The sequence below is a fragment of the Protomyctophum parallelum genome (assembly GCF_964188405.1).
Source record: "Protomyctophum parallelum genome assembly, chromosome: 4".
Taxonomy (NCBI): Eukaryota; Metazoa; Chordata; class Actinopteri; order Myctophiformes; family Myctophidae; genus Protomyctophum; species Protomyctophum parallelum.
This window is the reverse complement of record NC_139700.1, coordinates 16,871,510-16,881,509: the sequence shown is the minus strand read 5'-3', so window position 1 is coordinate 16,881,509 and position 10,000 is coordinate 16,871,510. Positions and strand designations below refer to the sequence as shown.

The 10,000-nt window shown below is 44.8% G+C and overlaps 1 protein-coding gene across 1 annotated transcript in view; it reads left to right on the top strand.

Moving 5' to 3' along the window:
* sema3ab (sema domain, immunoglobulin domain (Ig), short basic domain, secreted, (semaphorin) 3Ab) overlaps window positions 1–7,131 on the top strand; it is a gene marked incomplete at its 3' end in the record, with an annotated part of 32,315 nt that extends 25,184 nt beyond the window's left edge. The window contains 9 exon segments of the mRNA XM_083762697.1: window positions 75–189; window positions 301–370; window positions 1,364–1,508; window positions 1,783–2,002; window positions 3,011–3,076; window positions 3,079–3,101; window positions 3,218–3,259; window positions 4,538–4,695; window positions 7,050–7,131. Coding sequence (XP_083618823.1) covers window positions 75–189; window positions 301–370; window positions 1,364–1,508; window positions 1,783–2,002; window positions 3,011–3,076; window positions 3,079–3,101; window positions 3,218–3,259; window positions 4,538–4,695; window positions 7,050–7,131 — 921 coding nt within the window.
* Between the last annotated feature and the right edge of the window lie 2,869 nt (window positions 7,132–10,000).

The following is a 10,000-nucleotide window of genomic DNA, read 5'->3' as shown; positions in this document are numbered from 1 at the left end:
CTAAATTTTATATGGCCCGCAACCAGATTGCAGTCGATGGTTGAACTTGTGTTCTCTGTGATCTCTCCAACCAGAACGACCTAGGAGGCCACAGGAGTTTGGTAAACAAGTGGACTACTTTCCTGAAGGCTCGGCTGGTCTGCTCTGTGCCGGGCCTCAATGGGATAGACACACACTTTGATGAACTGCGTAAGTGCAGCTCGGATTCCCCTCCTCCTCTGCTCTGGTCGCATGAAAGATAAACAACTTTTTTAACCAGTTTTTGGCATGTGGTTTGAATGGATTTGCTTTGGTTTTCAGAGGACGTGTTTCTCATGAGTACCAAGGATCCTAAAAACCCCATCATCTACGCCGTGTTCACCACCTCCAGGTAACCACAGGTCCAAATGTCTCTATTTGTCAGCTAATGCAGTGGTTCTTAATCTGTGGGGTGGGACCCCCAGGGGTGGCGATTTGATGATTTTGGGGGGGTCCCCAGATGACAATTAAAATACTTTTAAGACCTATTTAATACCTCAAAAAAGCATCAAAGGTAACTATAACTATCAACAACTATACTATAAAAACTGGTGAAACATTGGTGAAATTGTCAGATAATATAAGAAAGAGAAAAAACAATGTCACAATGCCTCTCATTGCGAGGCGTTGTGACATTGTCACATTGCAATGATTGCAATGCGTCAAATGTGATTTTTTTGGGGGTCCCACCCTGAAAAGGTTGAGAACCACTATTCAGCAGCCAACACCATCATGCGCCAAAAATGAAGCACAGCGTTAGTTCATATATACAGGACACTGACAGCTGATTGTATCAATCAGCCTAGCTTCCTATTCCTCATTCACATCTCTTCCGACGTCCATACTCCAATCAGAGTCCACGCTCTTAACAGCGAGGTTCCTTTAAATACGACGGCTCTGCATTCACTACTGTAGTTCTCTGCTTGTCTTGCTGCCTCCTTCGCATCCGCTGATGCTTAACTGCCTCCTCCACCCCAGCCTCCACCTTTTGATTCTGGCATATAGGCTCAGAGTCTAGGCTCAGAGTCTGGCATAGGCTCAAATACTTGATGATTTTATGTCTGCTACTTCGAGCTAAATATCAATGTCAATGTATTGCTTATGTATCACCCCTATGGGGGCTTTGCTTAACGTTCCATGATTTTGCTTACCATGCTGCAAAAGTCAGAGAACATCTCCCAGAGTGGAGCCTTTAACTCCAAGTTTAACTGTATTCCATTTGTTGCAATAAATGCTTAATCTATAGCCTACTTTGACTTGAGTGTTTCTGTCTGAAGTATGAATCAGGCTTTAGATTGCGTCCCTTCCCTAATTCTTTCTCTGCTTCATTCTCTCCGGCCATCAGTAACATCTTTAAGGGCTCGGCTGTATGTCTGTACAGCATGGCAGACATCAGGAGGGTGTTTCTTGGACCCTACGCCCACCGAGACGGACCCAACTACCAGTGGGTGCCTTTCCAGGGACGCGTTCCCTACCCGCGCCCCGGCACGGTGAGTGGCAGAGAGCACGTGAACCATGCCATTTATTCACCCTGTTTGATTTTGGTCACAACATTGTGCTGTGATATTTCTAAAACGATTCACATACATTTAATGTTTCAAGAACCTACCCAAAAATATAAAAATAGCTTAGATATGTATTGGAATGTAAAGATATCTAACATACATTTGAGAGTCCAACATGAGAGGCAGAATATATACAAAATAGATCAGCCAGGTTTTGCACCTTTTTGGATAAACCTGATAAAACCTGTTGTCTCCACAGTGCCCTAGCAAGACGTTTGGAGGATTTGATACAACCAAGGACCTTCCTGATGAGGTCATAACGTTTGCCAGAGGTCACCCAGCCATGTTCAACCCTGTCTATCCCATCAACAACCGACCAATCATAGTCAAGACAGATGTAGACTACCAGTTCACCCAGATAGTTGTGGACAAAGTGGACGCAGAGGATGGACAGTATGATGTCATGTTCATAGGCACAGGTATGTTATGTAGCTTTATGAAATTCACAAAGAGAAACTTACACTCGGGATAATGCATAGCAGTATAGATGTATGTACCACATACCCCACGTCACATACCTCTCTCTCTCTACCACTTTGCACACAAACACACATGCTTGTTGTAGGTACACATACACATGTCAGGCCTTGTCACAGACCAGTGACATCATACTGACCATGATACTGAAATCATCGGTATTATGTATTAAACGTGTTGTGTAGCCTATAAGCAGATATTGTTTAATGGGCGCATGCGTTACATGAACTTGGAAGCCCTTGCTTTGGATCAAAATTTGTGTCTTATTATTATCATAATTATGTATTTATCCCTATATTTAGCTTTTAATTATTATTAGCTTTTGTCAACCATTAATTACCATGACATAACATAATACTATTGGGTTGGGTCGCAACAAGCATGGCCAAACTGTCACAATGCGAGGCAGGAGAGTTAGGACCCAAACGCAGACAGTCAAGTCGAGACAAAGGATCTCAAATTCAACCAGTTTATTACGAAAACTCAGGAACATACAGAACACTGCTGACTACAATAATGATCTGACAAAGAACTGAAAAAAGTATAAATACACAGGGAAAACAGGGCACAGGTGAACATAACAAATAATCAACACTGGAATAGGCTGGGGAACTAACAGGACAAGGTGGAAACACTAGGATAATCATGGTGAGACAACACAGGCAACAAAAGCAACAGAGGAAACCAAGAGACAAAACGTACAACAAAATAACAGTACACAAGTGCAAAGGAAACTCCAACTGGAATTAAGACACATAACAAAAACATAGGAAAGCAGAAAGGAAAATCACTAACTAAATACAGAACGTGTCATGGACCGTGACACAAACAGTTTGATGATGATGTATGCGCACATTTCTATATGAAGCAGACCAGATTGATCAATGCAATCGACTGCGTAATGTGTATTGACACAGGTTGTGTGTGTTTTCGGTCGCTGTGTCTTCCAGACATGGGGACGGTACTGAAGGTGGTGTCGGTCCCCAGAGGCTCCTGGCATGATCTGGAGGAGGTCCTACTGAGGAGATGACTGTCTTCAGGGTAGGTTTCTCTCTCTTCATGTGTCTTCTGTCCCCAGGGTAGGATGATGGCCTCCCCTTGCATCGATGCAAGGACATAACTAATGCTGTTATCTTTCCCATTGTTGTTTGTTACAGGAGCCAACAGCCATAACAGCAATGGAACTTTCCACTAAGCAGGTAATGGCTTCTGTTATGTTATGCCACCATTAAAACTAGTGGTTATTGTTGTTCTTATCGTCACACTTGCCCCTTATTGGACACTAGCTTGTGGTGTACTCTGGAGTCTGGATCAGTGGTTCTCAAAGTGGGGTCCGTGGGCCCCCAGTGGTCATTGAGGGAGTTCCAGGGGGTCCCTAGCTAAATGATAGTTTGGAACCAAATGGACCCTTATGGGTCCTGTAACTCTGAGAGTGTACAAATGGAACCAAATGGACCCCAGAGTTAAATTAACATTGATTTTACAATATAAATTGCATGGGGTCTCAGAGAAATAAATGCCATTAAACGGGGGTCTGTAGCCTAATGCATGTCAAACTGGGGGTCCTTGAAATTAAACAGGTTGAGAATCACGGCTAGAGCCGTAAAAATCTCTTCAAATGGAGGTCCACAGGCTAATTAGTGTCAATTTGGGGCTCCTTGACATGAAAAAGTTTTGGAACCAGTGCTCTGGACAAGAGCATATTACACAAATACCTAAAATTATAAACGCAACACTGGTCCCTGTTTTCAGTGCACGCCGTGCTGATAAAAGCTACTAATTACTTTATACATACCGTAAGAGACATGGGGTCATTCTTTCAAAGTGTTGTAACGCAAGTAGTCGCCGGTTGTTGTCAGTGGATGGCATGCAGGGGGAAAGACAGATGGAGATTATGTGAACACTGTGTGGTGAATGACACAAGAGGCTCCCGCTGCATGCTGCACTGGTACATCTGGATGAACTGTTTCTCTGTCGTTAAAAGAAAGAGATTGAGAGCCCTCAGCCGGTCGTGACGCATGTCGCCGCAGGGCCAGAGGACGGAACAAAGACACATTTGTCAGCCAGAATGAGCTTACAGAGATCGAGATGAGCCGACCTGTTATCACACAAAGATCTTTATTGTTGGAATGTTAGCTTGAGAGTAGGATAATTAACGAAAGTGGTGGAGAGAGGTGAGAATGCGCTAATGGAGTGCGGTAGCAGGGGGAGGGAAACGTGCACCTGTAATGGGATGGTTTGTCTGCATTCCTGCACTCCTATTATACCACCGCACTGACTGGTTGGTAGCTTGGGCCCAAGTAGGCTAAGTATCTCAAATTGCTCAACTTAGTATAACTGAAACCTTATACTTCAAACTAGGTGATTGCCAATTGATGTTTCAATGAGATATAATATTGATGATTAGGGATGGAGCACGAGCATTTTTTATTTATTGATAAGCTTATTGATACCAATATCTGTTACTACTTCCACAGCAACAACTGTACCTGGGTTCAGCCATCGGTGTCTCTCAGATGCCCCTGCATCGCTGCGAGGTGTACGGAAAGGCCTGTGCAGAGTGCTGCCTAGCCAGAGATCCTTACTGTGCCTGGGATGGAACAGAGTGCTCCAGATACTTCCCTATGGCTAAGAGGTACAGCACAAACGCCGCAGTATACAACACGTGTCACATCCATCCATCCATCCATCTTCAACCGCTTATCTGTAGTCGGGTCGTGGGGGCAACAGCTCCACCATGGTGCTCCAGACTTCCCTCTCCAAAGCAACAGCATTAGTGGCTTCCTCCTGGGGAATCCAGAGACGTTCCAAGGCCAGTGAGTTGATGTGTTTCCTCCAACTGCGCCTTGGTCTGCCCCTGGGTCTCCTCCCAGTGGGATGTGCCTCGAGGACCACCCTAGGGAGACACCCGAGAGGCATCCTAACCAGATGCCCGAACCACCTAAGCTGGTTCCTTTCCAGGCGAAGAAGCAGCGACTCTACGCCGAGTCTCTCTCGCGTGAATGAACTTCTCACCCTATCTCTAAGGGAGATGCCAGCTAACCGTCATTTTGGTCGCTTGTGTTAGGAACGAAGGAATGAAGATTGCTCGGTAGACAGAGAGCTTTTCCTTCTGGCTCAGCTCTTTTTGTCACAACAGTGCGGTAAAGCGACTGCGATACCGCCCTGCTGCTCAGATTCTCCAGCTGATCTCCTTCTCCGTCTTCCCCTCACTCGTGAACAAAACCCAGATATACTTAAACTCCTTCACCTGGGGGTAATGTCTCATTCCCTACCTGGACTGCACAATGCAGTCACATGCCACATTCGCCATGACTGATTTGAATACCAAACGAGTCGCCCATTTACCAACTCGCCCCAGTCGTACAGCGGCAGAACTGCTCAACCTGGTATTCCTAAAGTAACCCAAGTAAATTATACTTAAACGGTTAAACCTAACCTCAATCCTAACCGTAACCTCAGTAAAACTATGTCTAAACCTAACCCTATTCCTAACTTAACCCCAGTAAAACTGTGCATAACCCTAAACTTATTTCTAAACTTATTCTCAGTAAAACAAAATAAAGAATACAAGAACCGGCGCACCGGAGCGGTCGGGCGTGAGGTCGGCGGAAAAAAACGAGGGCGAGATTATGGATGGATTATGGGCAACTGTACCTGATACCACTGATTTAAGCCATTTGAATTCCATAGAAGCCAGCCAGTGTCTTCTGTGAAAGCATGCTGCGCACCAAAAATAGCGGATCTACACGCTCACACACGCTGCGACATATTGTTGGTCCTATAGTTATTTTAAGAGGAAAGAGTATTTGAAGTGATCAACCACGCACGGGCGACCCAGGTTAAATACACCATGCGAGGGAGGATTTTCAACAAAATGCCCAAATGTACAACACGTGTGGGAGGGACACGCTAATAGCTCTGTGTTTTACATGTTGACTATACATTATTGAGACTGAATGAGATCAGAGTGAAGTACGTGGTGCTCACATCCATAGATTAAGGACACATGCAAGACTCTGAGTCTCAGAGTTAGAGGAGGTACAGGGCTCAGGAATAGAGAAGCCTTTGTATGCTTGCCAGAAGCCCCTAAAGGTAAGCGGGCTCATATTTCTCTCAGAAAGGTCGAAAAATATAACATGCCGCGCGTGTGTTTACTGTAAAGGAGAACCGATATCAGTGATGTCTGGAGGCAAGTCTGTCTGGGTGAAACTAGGGTCTAGATGGTATACAGTTAGCTGTGGTAAAGCAGAAAGGTTGTAAGGTTGTGTATATTTTGTGTGTGTGTGCAGTGTGTGTGTGTGCAGTGTGTGTGTGTGTGTGTGTGTGTGTGCGTGCGTGCGTGCGTACTGCGTGCGTGCGTTTACTCTAGTGTCAACGCTCGCATAGCGCCTCCCACTCACAGAGCTCCATATGGGCCTTATCGATTGGAACGCTTGCTGTTCATATCCCGTTTCCTCTGTTAGTTGTACTCCAGGGCCCTAGCCTGTGTTCGTAAAGCTATAGCTCTCCAAACAAGGCCGCCAGAGTTGCCTCCATATCTCCCAATTATCCGTTGACCACAACACTGGGGGTCAGAGGGTTGGCAAGTGAAGTTGTTGTTTGGGGTTGACCTCGATCCACACAACCTTCGCTTTGATTAAATTTGTCTGCTTCACTTGGGTCGGCTCCATTGTTCCTTTGCTGTGTTTACAGGCAACAAGTTCAGTGTCTCTGTGTTCATATAAGAACTCTATCCTTTTTGTATTGTGTGTGCACCCAGGAGGGAGACGGCCAGGGTGCTTGAATATGAATTCTTCTGTCTCGCAAAGCCTATAAGCTTTTTCTTTAGTTTTAAGGGCTTATGGCACTATGGGTTACTGTTGTTGATCTGTTTGATTTGTTGTCCACCAGTGCTGTCCATGCAATTAAACAAACACACACAGATGCATGTGTATAATCATAAGCCTCCATAGACTCATGAGCATTTGCATATTTGTCTTTCTGCAGGCGAACGAGGAGGCAGGACATCAGGAATGGAGACCCACTCACACAGTGCTCTGATCTCCAGCATAATGGTAAACAGACATAAACACACATTGACACCAATACGTAGAATTTATAAATGTAATAACAACCAAGATTGTGTGCAGCGATGAATATGTGATCATGATACTTATTCCATGATGACGAATGACAACATAATGACACTATCAAATGTATAGTATTACCAAATGGTATATTTGGGCTGAACCATTCAGAGCATGTCTGCTTTGCTGTCATACAACAAAAGGAGCTTTCTTGTTTTGAGGATTTCACAGAACTTTGATCACAAACAAAGCCTTCCTAAGCGCCTCCTGGCCTGTACAGTGATCAAAGGCATGTGAAAAATACAAGAAAACAATTTGCATGCGTGTGGTGTTGCGTCTGCGTGTTTTATGCGTTGTTGGTGGTGTCAAGATTAGAGCCGGGTCCATGGGGAGCTTATAATTAACATGGTCAGGATTCCTCCCAGCCTCCTCCATGTCTCCAGGCCTGCTACACCACTGCCCTGTTAGTGGTCTCAGTCCAAAAGGATCAGGCTGTGGTCAAACATGCATGCTCTCCCAAACTCTCTTAATTATACATTTCTTTCATTTCCACGTAGAGAAGCGAAGCCTGTTATCCAAAAGCTGCCCCGCTTGAGGACTGAGAGTTCACACGGAGGCAAAGTGTTTGTGCCCATGTAACCACCCACGCGGTACAGAAAGCCACGCATAGATTTATTTATTTTGGAGAGGCGGGCTGGCGTGGTATGCTTCGTTTCCTCTTTACAGGCAACAGCCACACTTCAAGGACGGCTTCACCCATATTTTCAACATATCTTCTAATTCCAATCTTATAATTGGTCCTCACTAATAATCATTATAATTATAATATGGTACCATTTTTGTCTACTGGTCTGTGTCTCAGAGGAGGGCTGTAGTCAGTTCAGAAACTCATCATCGATGGGGAAACTGCATGCATACTGCTTTCTTCCTATTCCTGGAAAGTCAGCATCCTATAATGTAAGCCATTGTACTCACGTTAAAAAAAAACTTTTTTGATTGATTGATTGAAATATTTATTAACAGTTTGCAGAATTACAGTACATTTCAAGCACAAACTCAATACAAAGACTGTTAACTGTGAGTGGACGACCCAATTAAGCATTACACTTGTTTACAACAGGGTCCACCATGTTCAATTCATCAAAACATTTAGAGACGTACAAATAGACACTTCTATATAGTTAAAGAACAGAACAGGAATTAATCATAAAGGAAGCAAAAAGGGAAAAGAAACATATACAGTGAGGGGAAAAAGGGGGTGGGGGGCATTCAGATTTTACGGGGGCCAGTTTCGAATTGCAGCCGTCCGTAGGTGCCCTTTGAGAGCGGTTTTGAAGGAGTCAAGGGATTCACATGTCTTAATGACTGTTGGTATAGGGCGTCCCACATTTTGGTGGCATAGGAGCGAAAATAATTTAGTCCCTTGTTTGTGCCGAATCTGGGTTGTACATGGTTTGTTGCACTCCCTCTGGTGTTGTGGGTGTGGACTTTGTTTACATTAAGGAAGTATTTAGACAGGTACATGGGTATCTTGGTGGTGTATCGAATCTTGTGGACCAGACCCATTGCAAGATGCTGTACTCTGTCGTCGACCCTAAGCCATCCCAGCCTGTCAAAGTGGGCAGGGGTGAGGTGGGTTCGGGGGGTGAGGCCAAGTAGGAGCCTGACCAGTTTGTTTTCGGAGGTCTGGAGCCTTGTTTTAAAATAAATCTTGTTTGAAAAAACTAAATCTGCCTAACGATGATGTCACTGGTAGGCAGGTTTCTGAAGTGTTCACAGCCCCCGTATGTGACACAGACTGAGTAGAAATGTATTTTACCATTTCATGAACATTAGTGAGGACCAATTATACGAAGATTATGTTGAAAATAGGTGAAGTCATCCTTTAATGCATTCAGCAAGAACAAAATGGCAAATTACATTTTCTTTTTACAGTTTTATGGTGTCCCTAGAGTCTATGGATTGTCAAAATATACTGATGAACAGCATCTTGGATGTCAGTCGGAAACAATCGTGAGGTTTAAATGCCTGGAACGCACATGGGTTTGATTGAACGGCATCTCTCGTACTTTACGACTTGAATCCTGGGTTTCAGTTACAGCCCCATTTCCTTTGGCTTCAGCCTGGCTCCACTGTGTGGTACGGAATGGCCTATTCTCGCACAATGATTGAGTGTGATAAGAAAAGAGACGGAGAGAATAATGTGAAATCCAGACGCTGGGTACAGAAAAAATGAGATTTGTGCTGCAAACAAGGCAAAAATAGAGAATACAGTTTTATGCAAGTCAATCGCACACAAAAATATATGCAAGCCAGCCTTTAGAACTGTGCCGAATTCCCGGAAGTTCCAGACCCACAGGAACGCGCCCGGTTCTGGCGAGCCGCCCCGTGTCCGAAGCGGTCGAGAAATGACAGAGTTACCATGTGGGGGTCCCTGGGGGGTCCCCGGAACATCCAGACCCCCAGGAACGGGGTCTGACAGTCAAACGTGCCAATGAACTATGATATTGTGACATCACGGTATCATTCCCTCTCCTAACCCTTCCCCCTTTATCATACAACAACAGCTGTGTGTGCGGTTCAGGTGGTCACCACCCATCACCACCCACCAGGCAAACCAGGCATACTTAATGAACTGGTGGGCATGTCCACATAAAAACGACATTTTAACAAATACTGTACACTTTTTTGAAACGTCTTTTTTTTGTGTGGCTATCGCCTTTATTTTATATTTTTTATGGAGGGACAGAGAGTAGGCTGACAGGAAATGGGGAGAGAGATGGGGGGAAGACATGCAGTAAAGGCCGTCGGGATCGGGAGTCGAACCCGCGGCACACTGCCAGACTGGATTACCAGCCAAGGTGCCTGGAC